The 26,621-nt window shown below is 40.4% G+C and overlaps 1 protein-coding gene across 3 annotated transcripts in view; it reads right to left on the bottom strand.

Annotated features, from left to right (window-relative positions):
• The window catches only part of NRDC (nardilysin convertase), a 95,143-nt gene extending 89,432 nt beyond the window's left edge, over positions 1-5,711 (bottom strand). For 2 of the 3 annotated variants that reach the window (XM_082370256.1, XM_082370257.1), the window contains exon 1: positions 5,190-5,711. In XM_082370256.1, coding sequence (XP_082226382.1) covers positions 5,190-5,533 — 344 coding nt within the window. In that variant the 5' untranslated portion in view covers positions 5,534-5,711. The remainder of the gene's footprint in view (positions 1-5,189) is intronic. The other variant, XM_082370258.1, reaches the window with a different exon arrangement.
• Between the last annotated feature and the right edge of the window lie 20,910 nt (positions 5,712-26,621).

Genomic DNA, 26,621 nt, shown 5'->3' with positions numbered 1-26,621 from the left:
CATTAAGGTGGCTTCTCTTGCTGCGGAGCACAGGCTCTAGGTGTGCGGGCTTCAGTAGTTGTGGCACATGGGCTTAGTAGTTGTGCCTCACAGGCTCTAGAGCGCAGGCTCAGTAGTTGTGGCACATGGGCTTAGTTGCTCCGTGGCATGTGGGATCTTCCCGGACCAGGGCTCAAACCCGTGCCCCCTACACTGGCAGGCAGATTCTTAACCACTGCACTACCAAGGAAGCCCCTCTATCTATTCTTATAGTTACATATTATTTTCCTTGTAGAATGGTATAATAATAATCTTTAGCCAACCAATGGACAATAAAGTTGTCAACTTTTTGCTATTACAGTGCTGCAAATATCATTTAATAATTGTGAACATATTAAAACAATAACAGCTAACATTTGAATGCTTATTACGTGCCAACTACCACAAGCTTCTATATGAATTAAATATACTACAATATCACCATTCATATTATTATTTGTATAATTTATATTTTTTTCTCTGTAACCTGCCTATTCATACTTGTTTTCTCTCAAAAATCAAGTAATTATTTTTTAAAACTGGCCAGGATACAAATTTGATCTAAAAAGTTCCTAGCAGAATATCCCCAAGAGTTCCATGAAAATGCCTGGCATATGGGCACTCATGCATTTAGACGTTCTACAAATACTATTTGAGAACTATGACATGCTGTGAGTGAGCAAAACAGACTTGAACTCCAGATTCATAGGTTTTTAGCATAGCAAACATTTGTTAAATTAAGTTAATAAGAGGAAAGAAAAAAAAAAGTGAAGAGGGGAACACATCAATTAGAGAAAGAATAGTACCATATACATCAGCACACACCATTCAATACACAATTATTGGGTTGGCCAAAACATTCGTTTCCGTAAGATGGCTCTAGTAGAGCTTAGTTGTGTTTAACCTCATTCAAAACAATTTCATTAGACTGTTTTGTTACAGCTGTCATATCAGCGTGCATTTTTAAGAAAATCAAAATTGGTAAATTTTTGTGTAGCCATTTTAATATTGAAGATGGAAGGAAAAAAGCAACATTTTCGGCATATTATGCTTTATTATTTCAAGAAAGGTAAAAACGCAACTGAAACGCAAAAAAAGATTTGTGCAGTGTATGGAGAAGGTGCTGTGACTGATCAAACGTGTCAAAAGTGGTTTGAGAAGTTTCATGCTGGAGAGTTCTCGCTGGACGATGCTCCATGGTCGGGTAGACCAGTTCAAGTTGATAGCGATCAAACTGAGACATTGAGAACAATCAATGTTATACCACCTGGGAGACAGTCAACACACTCAAAATATCCAAATCAAGCGGTGAAAATCATTTGCAGCAGCTTGGTTATGTTAATCGCTTTGATGTTTGGTTTCCACATAAGTTAAGCAAAAAAACCCTTCTTGACCACATTTCCGCATGCAATTCACTACTTAAACGTAACGAAAACGTTCCGTTTTTAAAACAAATTGTGATAGGTGATAAAAAGTGGATGCCGTACAATAATGTGGAAAGGAACAGATAATGGGGAAAGGGAAATGAACCACCACCAACCACACCAAAGGCCGGTCTTCATCCAAAGAAGGTGATGTTGTGTATATGGTGGGATTGGAAGGTAGTCCTCTATCATGAGCTCCTTCCGGAAAACCAAACAATTAATTCCAATTAGACCAACTGAAAGCAGCACTCCACGAAAACCATCCAGAATTAGTCAACAGAAAACTTATAATCTTCCATCAGGATAACGCAAGACCATATGTTTCTTTGATGACCAGGCAAAAACTGTTACAGCTTGGCTGGGAAGTTCTGATTCACCAGACATTGCACATTCGGGTTTCCATTTATTTCGGTCTTTACATAATTCTCTTAATGGAAAAAATTTCAATTCCCTGGAAGACTGTAAAACGCAACTGTAACAGTTCTTTGCTCAAAAAGATAAAAAGTTTTGGGAAGATGTAATTATGAAGTTGCCTGAAAAATGGCAGAAGGTAGTGGAACAAAACGGTGAATACATTGCTCAATAAAGTTCTTGATGCAAATGAAAAATATGTCTTTTATTTTTACTTAAAAACTGAAAGAACTTTTTGGCCAATCCAATATAATTACCCCTTAAAACAGTCTTGCCACATCTTGTGGGTCTAAGCTACTATCTTCAGATTAATCTTAAAACACTGCTTTATTTACATCATTTTCATGCTCAAGAACTCATAACTTCTCTCTCAGTATTTCTCCAATATACTTCACCCATTCTCTACACTATCTATTTCAAACCTTCACTGCTAAAGGCTTCCCTTCTGTTTCCCACTCCTTCCCGTACAACTTCTTAGAGGACCACTTAAGTTGACCTCAATGCCTACTTTACAGGGAAAAAAGTCCCTAATCCTTCCAGAAGAGAAGGAAATCAACACTTACCAAGCATTTATACAGATCACTAAAAAAAGCAGAATGGATGTCCCGGAGGTATGACTAACATTTCCAAAAACTTAAAACAAATTACATATAGAGAAGTAAAATTCCACAGGCTATTTTAATAAATGCAGACTGGTAAACAAGTATTTTGAGGTGTTATTTTCAACAAAATATTCCTTTAATCAGGTCCGCCTCTGGTACTTATTCACACATTCAAAAGATAAATAATTATAATACAATGGATGTGTACTGCAATGGACCATGTATAAAGTCCTACTGAAATACAGTGAAAGGAGGGATTAGTTCTGCCTGGAAAGGCTTCACAGAGATAACATCTGAGCAGGTCCTAGAAGGATAATTCAGCTCTCTGGGCTGCAGATGCCTCATGTCTACTTCTGGTTACAAAATTCAGAGAATTTAACTTTAGGATGGGTAAGTCTTTAAAATTCATCTAATATCGAGGTTTTCCACCTTTATTTTAAAGTAACAAAATCTTTCCTTTAAGAGTCTAATTGAAAACGTTGGTATATAAAACAGATAAAAGTGGACCTGCTCTTTTGAAAGGAGAGGAAGTTATTGGAAAACACTGCTATTCTTTTTTTTTTTTTTTTAATGGCTGTGTTGGGTCTTCGTTTCTGTGCGAGGGCTTTCTCTAGTTGTGGCAAGCGGGGGCCACTCTTCATCGGGGTGTGCGGGCCTCTCACTATCGCGGCCTCTCTTGTTGCGGAGCACAGGCTCCAGACGCGCAAGCTCAGTAATTGTGGCTCACGGGCCCAGCTGCTCCGCGGCATGTGGGATCTTCCCAGACCAGGGCTCGAACCCATGTCCCCTGCATTGGCAGGCAGATTCTCAACCACTGCGCCACCAGGGAAGCCCAACACTGCTATTCTTAATCAACACCCTTCACTTTAAAATAAGAAAACTGAGACACTAAGAAGGACAATGATTTGGCAAAAGACCACAAAAATGTAGAAATGCAACAATTACTCAGACAATACCTTTTAAGCATTATCTCCCCTTTGAAGTCTTTTCTAACTTTCTCCCCAGGTAGAGTTTATACCATTTCTTACTTTATTCCTTGCTATACCCAGCACATACTTCTATTACAGTTTCTATAAAACTTTAGTGCTCTAATTATACCTTTTTTATGTGTCTGTGTCCCTCTACTACATTGGAAGCTCCCTGAAGGCAGGGACTGTCTTAATCATCTTTGTATGCCCAGTACCCAGAATAAAATATCATTTATTAAGTTATATTCAACCAAGTTTCAGAAAAGATTTAAGATAGCTCAGCGCTTAGCAAACAGTAAGACTTGGTAAGTATTTTTCAAATGAATATGCCAAAAATGAGGTCATTAAATGAAACAATACATCAAAGGCAGTGTGAACAGTATCTGACACATAGTGGACATTCTATAAACATTACCTGTTATTATGTAACTTTATATAGGCAGAAAAAAAACTGAAGCTGTTATTTAATCTGGAGGGCAAAAGCTAAATAACTTTTATCAAGGTTTCAACTTGCTCATTTATATTATTACTAATATAACCACATCTTTGATGAGAAAGAGAGAAAACTTAGCCCATCCATAAAGATCTTCAGCCTGGGAAGAATAGTACAAAGAGTTGTGTACTGTTAATCTCTAGATGTGGAGTGAAAGAAGAATTTAGGCCTGTCTTCAATTTAGGGCTAAAACACTTCCTTCTAGACCTTAGTTTCAGTCACCTGTCTTTTGCGGGTGGTGGGGAGTGAAAAAGATTAAGTCTAAGGTTCTTTCCTGCTCTAACAATGTAGGGGCACACAACAAATTTAACCTAGAATCCTTCAGCTTTCAACTCAGTAAGAACTTTATAAAAATCAGTAAATTGTGCAGGGCATTTGGTGTCAGACGGACAGGGTTCAAACCAGCTCTGTTATTATTCAGTTGTATAATTCTGAACAAGAAGCAGACTCTCTGGATCTCAATTTCCTCAACCTTTAAAATGAAGTTAGACAATATGCTCTCTCCTTAAAATACATTACAGTCATGACGTTCTATGGAATAAGTTACCTGTAAAGAAAATATTTAGGTGGGGATTGAGCCACCAGTTACTAGAGATGTTTAGAGGATTATGGCATAAACCAAAAGTTGAGAATTTCAGGATTAGAAGAAACCTTACAAGTCTTGTATGACTCAGTTGAGACTCAAGTCCTCTCTAATATATTCTTGGAAGAGTTCACCCAACCATTCTAGCAAAGAGAAACAACCCACGGAAATAAGTCACTTCATCACAGGCCAACTCTGATGCCTAAATTCTTTTACTGAAACCACACGATCCTCTAGTAACTTCCACCCATTAGTTTTACCCCCCTTTCAACTACAGGCTCCTCAAGTATTTGTGGATAGTGATGATATGCCCCTTAATATCCTCTCCAAAATTAAAATCCCCAGCCCCTTCAACCTTTCCTCATAACAGAATACCAAGACTCCCTGACCATCCAGCCTGCCATCCTCAGGAAAACCTCCACTCTTGCTTTAGCGAATGTCATAACTACTCCAACAACCCGTCCCGTTCTGACATCCTGATTCCTGGTGGGACCCAAGATCTGCCCCTCGTTGAGCTGACACCACACAGATGCCCCTAACTGCCCTTGCCACTTCCGTCCAAGGAAGCTTCTGGGGTGGGAAGTGTGCCCCTGGTTGCTCCTTCGGAAGATTAGGAGACGAGAAGGTACCACAGCGGGAACAGAGAGGCCGCCCCCTGCTCTCCTCCCCGGTCCAAGCCTTCTCCCTCACCGGTATTGCTTGGGATCGCTGGGAGACTTGACGATCTCAGGATCTCCGACATTACTGACAGGCCCCCTCCGTCCCTCCTCCTCAGATTCATCGGCTCCCAGACGAGCAACCCGGCCGCTCTCGCCCAAATCCTGTCCATTGGGCTGCAGGTCAGGGCAGCTGCAGGTGGACTTCGCCTTGTTCCTTCCAGGCATGGTCAGAATAGGAAAGGGTCTGGCAGCCGCCGAGTCTTCGCACCGACCCCGCGCTTCTATTCTCCACAGCGCCGCGAGCTCCCGCCCGGCCTCACACCACAACTTCCTCCCGATGGCACAGACTGCAGCAACCGTGACTCTCCTCAGCATTCACCACCAAGCCGGAGCGAGGGGCATCCCGCTCGCCAAGACCCACCTCCTCCAGCTGCTCCTCCTCCTCAGCGTTTCAGAGGCGGTGGCGGCCGGTGGTAGTGCTGCCGCAGCCGGGGGGAGGACAGGCCTGAACCCCTCCCCCAATCCGGTCTCCCTCACGCCAACTTCCCTCATCCCCCCGCCCTCCTGGCCGTCGATGACGCAATTGATTCTAGCCAATAATAAGGCAAGAGAGCAGTCACGCGCACGTAATCAACCAATGGGAACAGGGAATAGAAAGAACCAACGAGCGCGGGCCGAATTCTCGGAGCACCCAGCGAGCTCTTCGAAACCAGGGGTGGGCGGGGCGAGGAAAAAGAGGCGGAGAGAGTGGCGCGGAGGACGACGGGAGAAGGGCGCTCGGACGGTTGCGCAGCGTTTATGACAGAAGCGGGAAGGTGGTTTGAAGAAGTGGTTGAATAGCGCTTCGGGGCTCAGAAGAAAATATTCCCCTGATGAGAAAACCGATAGGCGAGTGGAGAAAATTAATTCCCAAGCCTTTTTTTTTCCCCACTCATGTCATATTTTGCTCATCCTGCCCCTCAAACCTGGGGTGGAGACTGTGGCCGTGACTCAGCACGTAAAAAGCAGAACGCCGGAAGTATTTTTGTGCCGCCGGATGGAAGCTGCGCTTGAGTGGAGCTGAGCTGAACGCCAGAAGCAGCAGTTTTGATTCTCCGCCTTGTGGCCTGCTAGACCTTCGTGCTGTTCGCCCTCAGGGCCTAAGAAAGTTTAAAACACCGGTGTAGATGTGTTCAGTCTTGCATGTGAGAACATTTTTTAGCTCCCCCTCAGACTGGAGTCCACAGCCTTAAGTTAGCAAACTTTTATTGAGCAGCCACCTCGTGTCAGGCTGCTGCCCTCAAGTCCTTTTTCCCAAAGTTTTTTCTGCTTTCAGTGGCCTTTGGCGGGCAAAATGTGATTGAAACAGACATACTTGAAAATAAAAAGCAACTGACATACAATATGTCCTATTAACCATGGGATGAGGGTTCCTAGCACCTAAAAGGAATAAATATGAATGAGTGAATGGAGAAACACTTGAAGCAAGGAGATTTATTGTTGATCGTTACAAGTCTTTAAATTTTTCTAGGCTTCCCCAACTCCAGACACAGGGAATACAATCATGAACAAAACAAAAATCCTTGTCTTCTTGGAGCTTGCATTCAAAGGGGAAAAAACACAATGAAAACAGATTTTTTAAAAAGTGAAAGCTATGACAATGAATAATGCAGGATAGGAGAGGAGTTGGGAAGGAGAAATGCAACGATTCAGGCAGGAGGTGAAACCTGAACTAGGGCAGCAGATGAGATAAATTCATTGAAAAATATCGTTCAAATATCCCAGTTTGTTTTCAAGAACCTATCAATTTTTAAACTAAGCAATTGCACTAGATTGCCCTCCTTCAGAGCAGTGTATTTTCTTTATTACCAGTCCCTAACATAGCTTCCCAGCACATTGTAAAACAGTAATGTTTGTTGTTGAATAAATACCTGAAGTGACATGACTATTTTAGGTTTTGTTTTTTTTTTTTAACTCTCCAAAGCAATAACACATTACAAGTAATGATTCCCAAAATTGGGTTCACCTCTTGGTGAGTGTCTAGCCAAAAGACACAACTAAGCCAAAGATTGGGAGAAGGAAGGATTAATTACATGCAGCAAGTAAGAAAAATACTGGGGATCTTTCCTAAAGCAGTGTCTCCCTGAACAGCAAAACTGGGGAAGTTTTAAGCTAAGGGAACATGCATATTCATGAAGGGATTTGGGTGGTCTGTGCATACACATGAAGGGGCTTGAGCAACAGCAAATTCAACAGCGAATTGGGGCAAAGTTTGACAAAGTCCAACCTTTAGTAGACTGAAGTCACAAGAGTCAGAAAAGGTCAACATGATCATTCCTTAGATTCCTACCAGTCTAAGGTCTTAGCATGTAGTTAACATTCTCCAACAGGAGGTAGGAGGTTAGTTCCTGTAGAACAACTCCAAGATATGTATCAGATTAATACTCCTCCCTTGAGGAGGAACTAGCACTCTCTTTTATCACTGAACTATTGTTTCTTGACCTTTTCCTCTGTTCCTGCATTCCTTTGTTCCCTTAAGATCATTAATTACTGAGTCCTGCTCAAGGGCAAGCATTGTGGTCAGGCTTAGATCACAAAATGGCTTAGTCCAAAATGGCTTCTCTTGTGTCAGAAAAACTATATCTGGTTCTTTTCCTCTGAGGACTCCCTACCCTATCTGCTTACAGTAAGGAATCTTCAAATTCAGCCAACAATTGGGATTTTCTGACTAGAAACAAAGAGGGGCCACATCCTAAAGTGTGACCGTCTGTTTTTCCCTTTATAAAGAGGCCTCTGAATCTTACAGGTCACCAGACTATTGAAATAGGGCTTCCCTGGTGGCGCAGTGGTTAAGAATCTGCCTGCCAATGCAAGGGACACGGGTTCAAGCCCGGGCCCAGGAAGATCCCACATACTGCGAAGCAACTAAGCCTGTGGCCACAACTACAGAGCCTGAGCTCTAGAGCCTGCAAGGCACAACTACTGAGCCCACGTGCCACAACTACTGAAGCCTGCGTGCCTAGAGCCCGTGCTCCGCAACAAGAGAAGCCACGACAGTGAGAAGCCCGCACACCACAAGGAAGAGTAGCCCCTGCTCACTGCAACTAGAGAAAGCCTGCGCACAGCAACGAAGGCCCAACACAGCCAAAAATAAATAAATAAATAAATTTATAAAAAAAGGAATATAGCAACACTCTGTAATTAGGCATTCATTTATTCATTCAACCAACAAATTTAGCGCCTAACATGTGCCAGACACTGGGAATAGAGTAATGAATAAGAAAATTTCCTGTTCTCTTGGAGCTTACAAGCAAACTAGTTGGAGAGATATTAAACAAGTATGCAAATTTTTAGATTTATCATTATGAATAGTTTTTGAAAGAGGGACCTAGTTTGGTCAGAGAGTTTCTCTAACGAGACATTTAGGCATACATTTGGAAAATGTATAAGAATTGGTATAGGAATGTATAGGAATAGACTTGTTCAAAAGCTTTGAGAAAGCAAGTCTAATATGGCTAAACTAGAGTAATCTGAGAGCAAAGGAGAAGTGAGTCAGTGGTCAAGATTATACAGAACCTTCCTAAGAGTAAAAAGAAGTCATTGCCTTGTCTATTTTGTGTGTAGCTGGAGTCCTAGCTTCTAGAATAGTGCCTGGCATATTAAAGGTACTCAATAAATAATGGTTGAACAAATAAAACAGGAAGACATTATCACAGGTGTTTTCCAAGTAGATCACTCTGGCTGATGTGTGAAAAATAGTTTGGGGGTCAGGTGGGGGGAGGCCAAGACTGAAAGAAAGAAGAGAGAGAGCACTTAGGAGGGTATTAAAGTGATATAGACACTAGAAAATGATGGCTCGGATTTGAGGAGTAATAGTAGAGATACATGTACACAGATATGTCATATATTCAGGAGGTAGAATTGACTGGTTTGGGGTAGTAACTGATTCAATGTGGAAGAATAAAGAAGAGAGAGGTGTCACTCCCTGGTGTCTAGTTTTCTGGGTGAATAGATGATGGTGCCAGTATCTCAGTAAACAAGAAATTTTGAAAGAGGAGCAGGTTTGGGAGGAGAAAAGCCTAAGCTCAGTTTTGGATATGTTATGTTTGAGTCATTGTGAGCCATACAAAAGGAGGATCAGGTCTGGAGCTCAGAAAAGAGGCCTAAATTGGAGATGTCAATTTGACGTTTATGGACTTCTAGGTGGTAACCAAAGCCTTTTGAATAAAATCACCTACACTCATTGTGAAGAGAAAAAGACTCAAGAACCAAGATTTGAGAAGCTTATAGAAGAGGAAGAACTCCCAAAAGAGACTGAGAAGGAACTACCAGAATGGTAAGAGGAAAACCATAAGAATGTAATATCACAGGAAAATTTTCTCTTTGATGCTTGGCCCAATACAATTCTGACCCCACAGCAAATGTCAAAAGTGTCAGATTAGATGTGTAAAATATGAGAACTAGCAAGGGATCACAGGAGTACTTTAATCTGGCCTCTTCAGCTATAAAGAGAAATACCTATCCAGAGAGGTGAAACTCACAAGTAACCCGTGGCACAGCCAGGACTCCCAAACCAGGAGTGTTATTTTCCCATTTTAAATAATTTAGAAATTTGCCATCTTCCATTTGAGCATTCATAATTATTGTGAAGAATATTCCTCAGAGAAAACAGATAAATTAAGCTATTGCCATTTTATAGGAAACTGAGATATTTGAAGGTTAAAAAGATCTTAAGAGCCCCAAGAAAGATAAGAAGCACAGATTATAATTTTTAACCTTATTTCCCCAGGCACTCCTAGAGTGTTTAAGTGCTTTTTTCTATCTTCAGCCACTCTACACTCCTTCCCATTTTTACCTTAAGGATTTCTCTCCCGGGAATTCCCTGGTGGTCCAGTGATTAGGACTCCGCACTCTCATTGCTGAGGGCCCGGGTTCGATCCCTGGTCTGAACCCTGGTCGGGGAACTAAAATCTCACAAACTGTGCGGTGCAGCCAACTGTCCTGCCAGGTCTGGTGACCCTTCTCTCCCTATTTTTTTCTGATGAGGTCAGAAATCATGAAAATTAAACACATCTCATTTTTATGTTTGATGCCTGCTTCAGAAAGTTATTTTAGTCAATGCAATGGCTGTCTGCCTCCCAGAGGGACAAATCTGTGCCGTACTCCTAAAAATTCAAAGGTAAATTGTTTTATTAACCCCATTACCCATCTTTATATCTGAGATTCATGATAATCAGAAATGTGGAATATTGATTCTAGGGTGAGTAGATTGGGAGTGCTGTGAGCCTCAAACCTAAAGTTATCTATCTTACTTGAGTGTCTAAAATTCCCCCATTAGTGATTCATTATCCTCTTTAGAACTCCTCTTAAATGCCAATAATATCCTTGAAAGGAGTAAAAAACTAGCACCATTTTGTGAATGGATTTGCTTTTATTTCCCCCTTTTTGAAGCACACTGTGGGCAACTTGAGATCACCATGAACCCAGGTGATAAAGAGGTTGCTAAATGTGAGAGGAAAGGCACAGAAAGAGGAAGTAGGTAACAAGAGAAATACTATTTACTTTACAATTCTGTCCTGGGCCCATGCTCTAAGCAATTATACTTTTGGAGCTCTAGTTATTAGTGTCCTGCCCACTGATGGCTCTCCACATTTGGTAGCTTTGTATCTAGGTCAAGAAGTAGGCATGTTCTTATAGAGTCTTCTGTTGTGAGATTAAATGTGTGCACAACATACCAAAGAATTTGTGTGATGATAAAAATAGTTTTCTATTGTACTATAAGCATACTTCTAGAAAGAATTTAGTGTTCAAACTTCAAAATAAATTGAGTAACTTTAAAAAATACTTTATGTCAAATGAAAGTTATTCTATCACAAATCCAGCCAAGAGCTCCTCAACTCCCATCTAAAGATACAGATTTGGGGCATAGGAGGGAGGCCAGGGAGATCAGGAGAGGCAGGCAGGAGAGGCCCTCCCAGACCAGAGGAGCAAGAGAGGAGAGGAGGGCATTTGCCCCACCCACTTGAGCCCAGGAAGACTTCTGGGCTCCCAGGTGAGGTCCCCTACCCTCTGAGACAAGGAGTGGGGGGCACACCTGGGCCCCTTCTGTTCCTTGAGCCTAAGCCCCACCCCCCACAGCCCCCAGGGCCTTTTCCAGCCCTGTGGGTCCTGAGCATTGGCCCCGCCCACTGCCCAAACCTCATCCTTGCTTAGGCCCTGCCCTCCACAGCCAAGGCCTTTTCCCCCCACCTTTTTTCTTCTTTTTCCCTCCTCCTCTTTTTTACTATTGTGGTACAGATGTACCTTCCGGTTGTTGATTCATATATTTTTTAAATTAATTAATTAATTAATTTGTTTATTTATGTATGTATGTATGTATGTATGGCCACATTGGGTCTTCGTTGCTGCTCGCGGGCTTTCTCCAGTTCCAGTGAGTGGTGTCCAGTCTTCGTTGCAGCGAGTGGGCTTCTCATTGCGGTGGCTTCTCTTGTTGCAGAACACAGGCTCTAGGAGCGCGGGCTTCAGTAGTTGTGGCACGCGGGCTCAGTAGTTGTGGCGCACAGGCCCAGCCACTCCATGGCCTATGGGATCTTCCCGCACCAGGGCTCAAACCCATGTGCCCTGCACTGACAGGCAGATTCTTAACCACTGCGTCACCAAGGAAGCCCCATCTATATTTTTATTTTTATATTCTTTCTAACATATCTGTTAGTTTCCTGGTCTAATTTTATTTTTTACTTTGTTATTGTTCTTTTTTTTTTTGCTGCCCCATGTGGCTTGCAGGATCTTGGTTCACGAGCCCAGGGTCAGACCGAAGCTCCTGTGGTGGGAGCTCCGAGTCCAAACGACTGGACTAGCAGAGAACCTCAGACCCCAGGGAATATTCATCAGAGTGAAGTCTCACAGAGTTCCTCATCTCAGCACAAGACCCAGCTGTACCCAATAGCCTACAAACTCCAGTGTTGGAAGCCTCAGGCCAAACAACCAGTAAGACAGGAACACAATCCCACTCATAAAAAAAAAAAAAAAATTAGACGGCAAAAAAAATATGTCACAGATGAAGGAGCAAGATAGAAACCTACAAGACCAAATAAATGAAAAGGAAATAGGCAATCTACCTGAAAAAGAATTCAGAGTAATAATAGTAAAGATGATCCAGAATCTTGGAAAGAGAATGGAGGCACGGATTGAGAAAATACAAGAAATGTTTAACAAAGACCTAGAAAAACTAAAGAACAAACAAACAGAGATGAACAACACAATAACTGAAATGAAAAATACACTAGAAGGAATCAATAACAGAATAACTGAGGCAGAAGAATGAATAAGTGAGCTAGAAGACAAAATGGTGGAAATATCTGCTGAGGAGCAGAATAAAGAAAAAAGAATGAAAAGAATTACAGACAATCTCAGAGACTTCTGGGACAACACTAAATGCACTAACATTCAAATTATAGGGGTCCCAGAAGAAGAAGAGAAAAAGAAAGGGTCTGAGAAAATATTTGAAGAGATTATAGTTGAAAACTTCCCTAACATGGGAAAGGAAATAGTCACCCATGTCCAGGAAGCACAGAGAATCCCATACAGGATAAAACACACCAAGACACATATTAATCAAATTAACACAAATTAAATTCAAAGAAAAAATATTAAAAGCAACAAAGGAAAAACAAAAAAATATCATACAAAGGAATCCCCATAAGGTTATCAGCTGATTTTTCAGCAGAAACTCTGCATGCCAGAAGGGAGTGGCAGGACATATTTAAAATGATGAAAGAGGAAAACCTACAACCAAGATTACTCTATCCAGCAAGGATCTCATTCAGATTCGATGGAGAAGTCAAAAGCTTTTCAGACAAGCAAAAGCAAAGAGAATTCACCACCACCAAACCAGCTTTAAAACAAATGCTAAAGAAGCTTCTCTAAGCGGGAAACACAAGAGAAGAAAAAGACCCACAAAAACCAAAAACAATTAAGAAAATGGTAATAGGAACATACATATCGATAATAACCTTGAATGTAAATGGATTAAATGCCCCAACCAAAAGACACAGACTGGCTGAATGGATACAAAAACAAGACCCATATATATGCTGTCTACAAGAGACCCACTTCAGACCTAGGGACACATACAGACTGAAAGTGAGGGGATGGAAAAAGATATTCCATGCAAATGGAAATCAAAAGAAAGCTGGAGTAGCAATACTTGTATCGGATAAAATAGACTTTAAAATAAAGACTGTTACAAGAGATAAGGAGGGACACTACATAATGATCAAAGGATCAATCCAAGAAGAAGATATAACAATTATATATGTTTATGCACCCAACATAGGAGCACCTCAATACATAAGGCAAATGCTAACAACCATGAAAGGAGAAATCGACAGTAACACTTTAACACACCACTTACACCAATGGACAGATCAGCCAAAAAGAAAATTAATAAGGAAACACAAGCTTTAAATGACACAATAGACCAGATAGATCTTATTGATATTTATAGAACATTCCACCCAAAAGTGGCAGAACACACTTTCTTCTCAAGTGCAGACGGAACATTCTCCAGGATAGATCACATCTTGGGTCACACATCAAGCCTCAGAGAATTTAAGAAAATTGAAATCATATCAAGCATCTCTTCTGAGCACAACAGTATGAGACTGGAAATCCACTCCAGGAAAAAAATGGTAAAAAAACACAATACATGGAGGCTAAACAGTGTGCTACTAAATAACCAAGAGATCACTGAAGAAATCAAAGAAGAAATTTTAAAAATACATAGAAAATAGTGACAACGAACACACAATGACCCAAAACCTATGGGACGCAGCAAAAGCAGTTCTAAGAGGGAAGTTTATAGCAATTCAATCTCAACTCAAGAAACAAGAAAAATCTCAAATAAACGATCTAACCCTACACTTAAAACAACTAGAGAAAGAAGAACAAAGAAAACCCAAAGTCAGTAGAAGGAAAGAAAGCATAAAGATCAGAGCAGAAATAAATGAAATAGAAATGAAGAAAACAATAGCAAAGATCAATAAAACTAAAAGCTGGTTCTTTGAGAAGATAAACAAAATTGATGAACCCTTAGCCAGACTCATCAAGAAAAAAGGGAGATGATGCAAATCAATAAAATTAGAAATGAAAAAGGAGAAATCACAACTGACACTGCAGAAGTACAAAGGATTGTAAGAGTCTACTGCAAACAACTCTATGCCAATTAAATGGACAACCATGAAGAAATGGACAAATTCTTGGAAAGGTACAATTTTCCAAGACTGAACCAGGAAGAATTAGAAAATATAAACAGACCTATCACAAGTAATGAAATTGAAACCGTAATTAAAAATCTTCCAACAAACAAAAGTCCAGGACAGATGGCTTCACAGGAGAATTCTGTCAAACATTTAGAGAAGAGCTAACACTGATCCTTCTCAAGCTCTTCCAAAAAATTGCAGAGGGAGAAACACTCCCAAATTCATTCTACAAAGCCACAATCACCCTGATACCAAAACCAGAAAAAGACATCACAAAAAAAGAAAATTATAGACCAATATCACTGATGAACATAGATGCAAAAATTCTGAACAAAATACTAGCAAGCAGAATCCAACAACACATTAAAAGGATCACACACCATGAAGCTTTTGAGAAAATTCAACACCCATTTATGGTAAAAACTCTCCAGAAAACGGGCATAGAGGGAACCTACCTCAGCATAATAAAGGCCATATATGACAAACCCACAGCAAGCATCATACTCAATGGTTAAAATCTGAAAGCTTTTCCACTAAGATCAGGAACAAGACAAAGATGTCCACTCTCGCCACTCTTATTCAACATAGTTTTGGAAGTTCTAGCCACAGCAATCAGAGAAGAAAAAGAAATAAAAGGAATACAAATTGGAAAAGAAGAAGTAAAGCTGTCATTGTTTGCCAATGACATGATACTATACATAGAAAATCCTAAAGATGCCACCAGAAAACTACTAGAACTAATCAATGAATTTGGTAAGGTTGCAGGATACAAAATTAATGCACAGAAATCTCTGGCATTCCTATACACCAACAACGAAAAATCAGAAAGAGAAATTAAGGAAACAGTCCCATTTACCATTGCAACAAAAAGAATAAAATACCTAGGAATAAACCTGCCTACAGAGATGAAAGACTTGTACTCAGAAAACTATAAAATACTAATGAAAGAAATCAAAGATGACATAAACAGATGGAGAAATATACCATGTTCTTGAACTGGAAGAATCAATACCATGAAAATGACTACTCTACCTAAAGCAATCTATAGATTCAATGCAATCCCTATCAAACTACCAATGGCATTCTTCACAGAATTAGAACAAAAAATTCTACAATTCATATGGAAACACAAAAGACCCCAAATAGCCAAAGCAATCTTGAGAAAGAAAAACAGAGTTGGAGGAATCAGGCTCCCCGACTTCAAACAATTCCACAAAGCCACAGTAATCAAGACAGTATGGTACTGGCACAAAAACAGAAATATAGATCAATGGTACAGGATAGAATGCCCAGAGATAAACACACACACATATGGGCACCTAATTTATGACAAAGGAGGCAAGAGTATACAATGGAGAAAAGACAGCCTCTTCAATAAGTGGTGCTGGGAAAACTGGACAGCTACATGTGAAAGAATTAAATTAGAACACTACCTAACACCATACACAAAAATAAGCTCAAAATGGATTAGACTTAAATGTAAGACCAGACACTATAAAACTCTTAGAGGAAAACATAGGAAAAACACTCTTTGACATAAACCACAGCAAGATCTTTTTTGACCCACCTCCTAGAGTAACGGAAATAAAAACAAAAATAAACAAATGGAACTTAATTAAACTTAAAAGCTTTTGCACAGCAAAGGAAACCATAAATAAGACAAAAAGACAACTCTCAGAATGGGAGAAGATACTTGAAAATGAAACAACAGACAAAGGATTAATCTCCAAAATATACAAACAGCTCATGGAGCTCAATATCAAAAAAACAAACAATCCAGTTAAAAAATGGGCAGAAGACCTAAATAGACATTTCGCCAAGGAAGACGTACAGATGGCCAAGAGGCAAATGACAATATGCTCAACGTCACTAATTATTAGAGAAATGCAAATAAAAACCACAATGAGGTATCACCTCACGCCAGTCAGAATGGCCACCATCAAAAAATCTATAAACAGTAAATGCTGGAAAGGGTGTGGTGAAAAGGGAACCCTCCTGCACTGTTGGTGGGAATGTAAATTGATACAACCACTATGGAAAACAGTATGGAGGTTCCTTAAAAAACTAAAAATAGAACTACTACATGACCCAGCAATCCCACCACTGGGCATATACCCTGAGAAAACCATAATTCAAAAAGAGATGTACCACAATGTTCATTGCAACACTATTTACAATAGCCAGGATATGGAACCAACCTAAATGTCCATCGACAGATGAATGGATAAAGAAGATGTGGCACATATATACAATGGAATATTACTCAGCCATAAAAAGAAATGAAATTGAGTTATTTGTAGTGAGGTGGATGGACCTAGAGTCTGTCGTACAGAGTGAAGTAAGTCAGAAAGAGAAAAACATATACCGTATGCTAACACGTATATATGGAAACTAAAAAAAAAAAAAAAAAGGTACTGATGAACCTAGCTGCAGGGCAGCTATAAAGAAGTAGACATAAAGAATGGACTTGAGGACATGGGGTGGGAGGGCGAAGCTGGGGTGAAGTGAGCGTAGCATCGACGTATATACACTACCAAACATAAAATAGTTGGCTGGTGGGAAGCAGCCGCATAACACAGGGAGATCAGCTCGGTGCTTTGCAATGACCTAGAGGGTGGGATACGGCGGAGGATGGGAGGGAGGCTCAAGAGGGAGGAGATATGGGGACATGCATATGCATATGGCTGATTCGCTTTGTTGTGCAACAGAAACTAACACAGTATTGCAAAGCAATTATACTCCAATAAAGATCTATTAAAAAAATAAAAATAAAGGTACAGATTTTGAGACTCTGCCTGGAAGGGAGAATGTGGAGACATAAAACGATATTTAAAATATATAAATCAGAAATCAGATTATATTAGTCCCCTTTTTAAAACCCACCAGTGACTTCTCTTATCACTTTGAATAAAATCTAGCTTCTTGCCATAGCCTATAAGCCTCACATATGATTTCTGTTCTTCCTCTGTTTGCAGTCTCATCTACAATTCTGCCCTCTGCTCCATTCACACTGGCTTTCTTAATGTCCTTCAACACTTGAGGGTTGTTCTTGCCTTAGGGTAATTATGTCTGCTCCTCTTCCTGGACTGTTCTTCCTTTAGATTGTGCATAACTGGCTCTTTCTCACCACCGTATGTCAGCTCAAATGTCACCTCTTAAAGAGAGGTCTTCTCTTACCATTCTATCTAAAATAGTACTCATTACCTGAAATTATATTATTTGTCTATTAGCTTATTGTCCACGTATCCTCTCTATTTCATAAGGTCCATTGTAGAGTTGGTACTTCATCTGTCTTTTTCCCTACCATATCCCCAGCATCAACAATAGCATCTGACACATAGTGTGTATTCAATAAATACTTGTTTAATTCATAAATGAACAATACAGGAAGAAGAGGGGACAACTGAAGTTTCAAGTTCCCTAGGGATTCAGAAGAGAGTGATTAGCCTTAAATTAGCATGGAACACCTCTACCATTGGGTCTGGAGGGAAAGAGGAACAGACAGGTGCAGGAGCAGCAAAAAGTTTAAATGCTGTTAGGAGGAAGGAAGGGGCAAGTATTTAAAAGAGTTACTGTCCGGGGCTTCCCTGGTGGCGCAGTGGTTGAGAATCTGCCTGCCAATGCAGGGGACACGGGTTCGAGCCCTGGTCTGGGAAGATCGCACATGCCGCGGAGCAACTAGGCCCGTGAGCCACAATTACCGAGCCTGCGCGTCTGGAGCCTGTGCTCCGCAACAAGAGAGGCCGCGATAGTGAGAGGCCCGCGCACCGCGATGAAGAGTGGCCCCCGCTGGCCACAACTAGAGAAAGCCCTCGCACAGAAACGAAGACCCAACACAGCCATAAATAAATAAATAAAATTTAAAAAAAAAAAGAGTTACTGTCCGACAATCCCAGCCTCCTTCTTTTTGAAGCGTGATACAAAGTCAATGCTGTGAATGAGGGGATAAATAGTGATGGGTCCTGCTTCCACGGAAATCAGATATTTGCTTTTTTCGATTGCTTAAATTTCACACATCTTGACGCCAAGCCCAGTTGGTAGTTTTAATTTCCTAACTATAATATTTGGGGCCAAGCATTTTACTTACGTTTAATCATTTAGCCCTCACGACAAGCTAAATCTGTTATGCAACAGTTTACAGATGAAGAAACTGAGGTTCAGAGAAGTTAAATAACTTGCACAAAATCACACAAGAAAACGGGTTTACCAAAATTGCAAACCACATGAGTCTAATTTTAAAGATTTTAGGGACTTCCCTGGTGGCGCAGTGGTTAAGAATCTGCCTGCCAATGCAGGGGACACGGTTCGAGCCCTGGTCTGGGAAGATCCCACAGGCCGCGGAGCAACTAAGCCCGTGCGCCACAACTACTGAACCTGTGCTCTAGATCCTGCGTGCTGCAACTACTGAACCCGCACGCCTAGAGCCCGTGCTCCGCAACAAGAGAAGCCACCGCAGTGAGAAGCCCGTGCACCACAACAAAGAGTAGCCCCTGCTCGCCGCAACCAGAGAAAGCCTGCGCGCAGCAACGAAGACCCAACGCAGCCAAAAATAAATAAATAAATAAATTTTAAGAAAAATAAAATAAAAAAATAAAGATTTTACTCTTTTGTCTCTTAAATTCTGCCTATCAAATACCTAGAATAAGCAGGGACTTCCCTGGCAGCCCAGTGGTTAAGACTCCATGCTTCCAATGCAGGGGGCACGGGTTTGATCCCTGGTCAGGGAGCCACACAGTGTGGCCAAAAAAAAAAAAAGTACCTAGAACAAACAGACTTCTATTCTAACTCATTAATTTGGTCATTGGTATTCCCTGTTGTGGTTAACCCCTAGCCCAGTTTTTAAATGCAACATGCAAAGCAGCAAATGTCATAATTTGCTTATCCCAAAAGGACAGTTCATAACTATCACTAAGAAAGGATCTGGAGGCAGGCAGCCAAGATGGTGGAGTAGAAGGGACCAGAGCTCACCTCTTCTCACAACCACACCAAAATCACAACTAACTGCAGAATAACCATCAATAAAAAAAGACTGGAATGAACCAGAAAATATCTTCCATAACTAAAGACATAAAGAAGGAACCACAATGAGACAGATTGGAAAGGTACACTAGCAATATAACCAAATCCCATACCCCTGAGTGGGTCACCCACAGACTGGAGAATAATTATGTAATAATTATGAGCCCCACATCAGACTCCCCAGCCCAGGGGTCTGACATTGGGAAGAGGAGCCCCCAGAGCATTTGGCTTTGAAGGCCAGCAAGGCTTAATTGCAGGGGCTCCACAGAACTAGGGAAAATTAAGACTTCACTCTCAAAGGGCGCACACAAAATCTGATGTGCATTGGGACCAAGGGCAAAAAGCAGTAACTTCAGAGGAGCCTCGGCCAGACCTACCTGCTGGTTTTGTTTTTTTTTTTAAACATTTTATTTATTTATTTTTGGCTGCATCGGGTCTTAGTTACGGCACATGGGATCTTTTGTTGTGGCGCTTTGGCTCTTCATTGCAGTGCACGGGTTTCTCTCTAGTTGTGGCACGCAGGATCCAGAGCTTGTGGGTTCAGTAGTTGCAGCACATGGGCTCTCTAGTTGTGGTGTGCAGCCTCAGTAGTTGCGGCACGTGGGCTAAGTTGCCCCATGGCATATGGGATCTTAGTTCCCTGACCAGGGATCGAAACGGTATACCCTGCATTGCAAAACCGATTCTTAACCACAGGACCACCAAGGAAGTCCCTACCTGCTGGTCTTGAAGGATCTCCAGTAGAGATGTGGGGAGGCCTCTTCAGTAGACTCTTCAATAAGTGCTGCTGGGAAAACTGGACAACTACTTGTAAAAGAATGAAATTAGAACATTATCTAATATCATATACAAAAATAAGCTCAAAATGGATTAAAGACCTAAATGTAAGACCGGATACTATAAAACTCCTAGAGGAAAACATAGGCAGAACACTCTTTGACATAAATCGCAACAATAGTTTTTTGGATCTGTCTCCTAGAGTAATGGAAATAAAAACAAAAATTAAAAAATGGGACCTAATTAAACTTAAAAGCTTTTGTAGAGCAAAGGAAACCATACAACAAAAAGACAACCTAAAGAATGGGAGAAAAAAGAGCCACCCATTAAAATAAAAAAAAAAAGGAATGGGAGAAAATATTTGCAAACGATGCAATCGACAAGGGATTAATTTCCAAAATATACAAACAACTCATGCAGCTTAATATCAAAAAAACCCAAACAACCCAATCGAAAAATGGGCAGAAGACCTAAATAGACATTTCTCCAAAGAAGACATACAGATGGCCAACAGGCACATGAAAAGATGCTCAACATCAATAATTACCAGAGAACTGCAAATCAAAACTACAATGAGGGACTTCCCTGGTGGCGCAGTGGTTAAGACTCCGCGCTCCCAATGCAGGGGGCCTGGGTTCAGTCCCTGGTCAGGGAACTAGATCCCACATGCATGCTGCAACTAAGGAGCCCACATGCTGCAACTAAGACCCTGTGCAACCAAATAAATAAATAAATAAATAAAATTTTAAAAAAATAATAACTACAGTGAGGTATCACCTCACACTGGTCAGAATGGCCATCATCAAAAAGTCTACAAATAATAAATGCTGGAGAGGGTGTGGAGAAAAAGGAACCCTTCTACACTGTTGGTGGGAATGTAAACTGGTGCAGCCACTATGGAGAACAGTATGGAGGTTCCTTAAAAAACTAAAAATAGGAACTTCCTTCTGGCGCAGTGGTTGAGAATCCACCTGTCAATGCAGGGGACACGGGTTTGATCCCTGGTCCGGGAAGACCCCACAGGCCGCGAGCAACTAAACCCGTGAGCAAAGCCTGAGCACGACAACAAAGAGTAGCCCCTGCTGGCTGCAACTAGAGAAAGCAAAGCCTGCACGCAGCAACGAAGACCCAATGCAGCCAAAAAAAAAAAAAAACTAAAAATAGAGTACCATATGATCCAGCAGTCCCACTCCTGGACATATATCCGGAAAAGAAAAAAACTCTAATTCAAAATGATACGTTCACCCCAATGTTCATAGCAGCACTATTTACAATAGTCAAGACATAGAAGCAACCTAAATGTTCATCAACAGATGAATGGATAAAGATGTGGTATATATACAATGGAATATTTCTCAGCTATAAAAAAAGAATGAAATATTGCCATTTGTAGCAACATGAATGGACCTAGAGATTATCATACTAAGTGAAGTAAGTCAGACAGACAAAGACAAATATCACATGCTATTACTTATACGTGGAATCTAAAAAAAAATAAAAACCATATAAATGAACTTATTTACAAACCAGAAGTAGACTCACAGACATAGAAAACAAACTTATGGTTACCAAAGGGGAAAGGGGTGGGGAGGGATAAATTAGGAGTTTAGGATTAACATATATACACTATTATATATAAAATAGATAAACAACAAGGACCTACTGTATAGCACAGGGAACTATACTTGATATCTTGTAATAACCTATAATGGAAAAGAAACTGAAAAAGAATATATATATATATATACACACACACATATATATAATCTGAAAAAGAATATATATATATAAATGAATTTGCTGTACACCTGAAACTAACACAACACTGTCAGCCAACTATACTTCAATTAAAAAAAAAGAAGAAGAAAGCATCTGGTTTTCCATCAGCCTTCTTTCCTTCCTTTCTGAATAATTATGTCTAAAATCCATTCACCTAGTTGGGGTTAATCAAGCTAGGTACCTGCGCCAGGTGTGCAAGAGCTGCCTGATGAGAGGTGTTGGAGCATGAGTGGTATGAGGAGGGTGAATACATGGGCTGAGGGTGCAAGGTGTCAGAGTCCAAGCAGAATAAAGAGGGTGAGGGGAGAGGGCAGCAGTGGCAATGGAGATTGGTTACATACAGGCGTGATTTATCAGTTTAGTAAATATATTGAAGATAATGGGAGCCTGTTTCCTCACTGTTACAAATGAGTTACATATTAGTTTCCATATTTGTTTTTTCCAAATATGGAAAGGTAGAAATTAGAAGGAACTCTGCGGCGTTGGACTGGAATTGTAGGTATCAATGTGAACTCACAATTTTTTAAAAATCTTATTTTATTTTATTTTATTTTATTTTATTGGCTGCATTGGGTCTTCGTTGCTGCACGAGGGCTTTTCTCTAGTTGTGGAGTTGGGGGCTACCCTTCGCTGCAGTGCACAGGCTTCTTATTGCGGTGGCTTCTCTTGTTGTGGAGCACAGGCTCTAGGCACACGGGCTTCAGTAGTTGCAGCACACAGGCTCAGTAGTTGTGGCTCGCGGGCTCTAGAGCACAGGCTCCGTAGTTGTGGTGCACGAGCTTAGTTGCTTCGCAGCATGTGGGATCTTCCTGGACCAGGGATCAAACCCATGTTCCCTGCGTTGGCAGGCGGATTCTTAACCACTGAGCCACCAGGGAAGTCCCCACAATTTTTAATTGATAGATACAGAAGTAAATATAGCGGTGGATGTTCATGTGCATATTCATATGTATGTATTTGCATACAAATATTCTCAAGCCATGTTCACTGAGAGGGCCTAGGAGCAGTGACACCCCAAAAGCAATGAGCATACTTAATAGCTCTGTCTTGGTTTCTATATGCTGTTCTCCACTAAAAGGCCTTTTTCCACTGAAAGGAACCAGGGCTTCTTGGAGAAATGGCTAATTCCAAGGTTAGGGCAGGGAAGGTACAAGATGAATCTGAACACCTTGCATGCCAAAAAGTAAGAAAGTATTCAAAGAATGATGAAGACATGTCAAAAGGACACAGAGGCCAGCTTGAAGGACCAGAATATGGACAATTTGAGAATCAAAATAAATAACGATGGTAAAGGATTATAGTCTACTGTATAGACTAGGAATGCATGCGTCTAAACTGATATAAAGAAATAAATAGGGAGAGAAGAAAGCTTTTTGTTGCAGTGGAATCCTACAATAAAGAATGTAGCAGAGATGATGGAATTAGAAAATCACCATTTGACAATCATAATAGTAATAATCAATTCATCCAAGGAACATCTATGTAACTAACTTGGTATAAATTAGTTGTATGCTAACTTGGTGTAAATTTGATGAGGAGTGGGAAATTTTCATGGTCTCTCAAAGTACCTCCCTGTAAAATACTTATTAATTAAGAAGGAGAAAAGAACAATTTTACAATGAAAAAACCTGGCAAGTACCATTTAATCTGTGAACACAGTTAACATCTGTAATGGGACAAATTGAAATTGTTACCACCTATTGTTATGCAATGAGGAAAAACCAAGCATACTTCTGTGCTATCCCTGCTAAAAATGTATAACCTGAATCTAATTAAGAGGAAACATTAGAAACCTAAATTGAGGAATATTCTATAAAATATTGATAACTTCATGAAAATCAAAGTTTCAGGAACTGTTTTGATTAAAGACTAATGAGATTTGATAATTAAATGCATCACTATAAAGGACATTATTGGGACAGTTGGCTAAACTTGAATGGGGTCTGTGGATTAGATGATAGTAATGAGTAGATGTTAATTTCCTGATTTCGATAATTTCAGCATGGTAAGGCATCATATGGGCAACTTATTCTAAAAGGTTCAGGGGAAAAAAGCCCTCCTTTTTACTGTTCTTACAACTTTTCTCTAAGTTTGCAATTTTAAAAAAAAAAAGGAAAATATATTGCCAAGGGGGTCAAAAAGAATACCATTTGAAACATTGGACCTGACGGCCAATGTCCTAAATGTAAAACATGATTCCTGAAATTGTGTGTAGAAACACAGTGCTTTGCAGGTGTAACAGTAGCAATTGCTCTCCATCTAACCACACCTTCCAAGATACTGCTCAAGACCTTCCTCCTCTTGGAATCCTTCTTTGAGTCTTCCAGCTCACACTTACCATCTATTCCATACCTGAACTCCAGATACATATTTTTTATATCACTTTTTTGATACTTAATCATATACAACCTTGTGACTTCTCTTGTGTTATTGTCTTATATAAATTTTGAGTTACAGTTTAAATCTTCTCCTGAATATATCTCCATTATTATATTGTAATCAACTTAAGAGCAGATATCATATATGATCTCTTGTTCTCTCCCGAGTACCTAGCATATGTTTTGCAATCGCGTTTCCACATTCCAAGGACTGTCAAAGAATAATTAATCTCACTTTGCAAACATTTCTTGCATACCAACCATGTATTAGGTACTGTAAATAATAATTCCTTTCATATATAGAATGCTTTATGGTTTTTACAACACCTACACATCCATTATCTCATTTGTTGTACATAACAACTCTGTGAGGTAGGTGCCACCACATGATAAACATGCTTAGAGAAGAACTGTGATTTACTGGAAGTCACACAGCTATTTAATGGCAGAACTGAGGTGCCAATCTTGGTCTTCAGATTCCAAGTCCAGTGCTTTTTCCACACCACCACAGGAAACAGGTAAGAAGTCTGGACACACTGATGGTCATAGGTATTGCACGTTTTCTATTGCTGCTATAACAAATTGCCACAAACTTAGTGGCTTATACAACACAAATATATTATCTTATACTTCTGTGAGATAGAAGGCTGACCCAGGTTTCGCCGGGCTAAAATTGAGTCAGAAGTGTTGCATTTCTTGCTAAAGACTCTAGAAGAGAATCTGTTTCATTGCTCTTTCCAGCTTCTAGATGCTGCTCACATTCTTTGGCTGATGTCCCTCTTTCTCCATCTTCAAAGCAAGCAACAGTGCATCTCTATGCCTTTCTTCTATAATTACATCTTCCTCTGACTCTTCCATTTATAAAAAACCCTTGTGATTGAGTTGGACCTACCCAGATAATCCAAGATAATCTCCCTATTTTAGGGTTAGTTGATTAGCAATCTTAATACCTTCGGCAACCTTAGTTCCCCATTGCTGTGTATCCTAACATATTCATGGATTCCAGGGATTAAGATGTGGACATCTTTAGGGGGCCACTATTCTGCCTATCATGTACATGGTTTTCAAAGTTTCACTTCTCAAAGATCCACTGAGCGTTTTAACAACTTAACTCATCATATGAACAGTTCTTCCATCTACTAAAACTCAATCATCAGATTCCAATGGGACACTTTGTTTACTGGTATGTCATTAACTTTTTAAAAAAATAAATTTATTTATTTTATTTTACTTATTTTTGGCTTCGTTGGGTCTCCACTGCTGCGCGCGGGCTTTTCTCTAGTTGCGGCGAGCAGGGGCTGCTCTTCGTAGCGGTGCACGGGCTTCTCATTGCAGTGGCTTCTCTTGTTGCGGAGCACAGGCTCTAGGCGCATGGACTTCAGTAGCTGTAGCTCTCGGGCTCTAGAGTGCAGGCTCAGTAGTTGTAGTGCACGGGCTTAGTTGCTCCGAGGCATGTGGGGTCTTCCCAGACAAGGGCTTGAACCTGTGTCCCCAGCATTGGCAGGTGGATTCTTAACCACTGCGCAACCAGAGAAGTCTCTGTTATTAGCTTTTAGAAATTAGTATCTATGAAAAATAAGCCAGAGTTTGATTTACAAAAATTAACATTATTTGAGTCCATTGGTTCTTTTTTGTTTTTGGCTGGACAACCATGCGGCTTGTAGGATCTTAGTTCCCCGACCAGGGATCGAACCCAAGCCCCCTGCAGTGGAAGCACAGAGTCCTAACCACTGGACTGCCAGGGAATTCCCAGTCCATTGGTTCTTAATTCAACAAGTAAGGGAATTGAGGCCAGCGACATTAAGTAACTTGCCCAAGAATACACAGCTAGTATGTGGCAGAGCAAGTATTCAAACTTAGGTGCTATTGCAAAGCTCTTGGCTTTTCCAATATACCATTTTCTCATCAAGAATAGGTAATCCTGGGTCTAAGGCTCTAATCTAATGCCTGTGATTTAAACATTAATTTGTTGCTTTGGATCATACATTTCTTATGGACTGCCTTGAAAATGCAAATCCCTGCAGTAGAGGATTAAATAAGATATGTGTTTACATGTGTGTTGTAAAGGGAGAAAAACATATGTGATATATGTGTGCATTAGTTTATAAGCAGACAGTTGTGATAGAAAGGAAAGGCCTAGAAGGGGCTGGTTCAAGTTCTGACTGCCATCTGTATGATCTTTGACAAGTCCTAAACTCTGGTAAACTCTCTTAACCTTGGTTTGCCAACTGTAAAATACATCTTTCCTAGTTTTGTTTTGAGGATTAAGTT

The sequence above is a fragment of the Balaenoptera borealis genome (genome assembly GCF_965194805.1).
Source record: "Balaenoptera borealis genome assembly, chromosome: 1".
In the NCBI taxonomy this organism is placed as follows: domain Eukaryota; kingdom Metazoa; phylum Chordata; class Mammalia; order Artiodactyla; family Balaenopteridae; genus Balaenoptera; species Balaenoptera borealis.
Note: the sequence above shows the minus strand (reverse complement) of the source record. Positions and strands in the feature narration are given on the sequence as shown.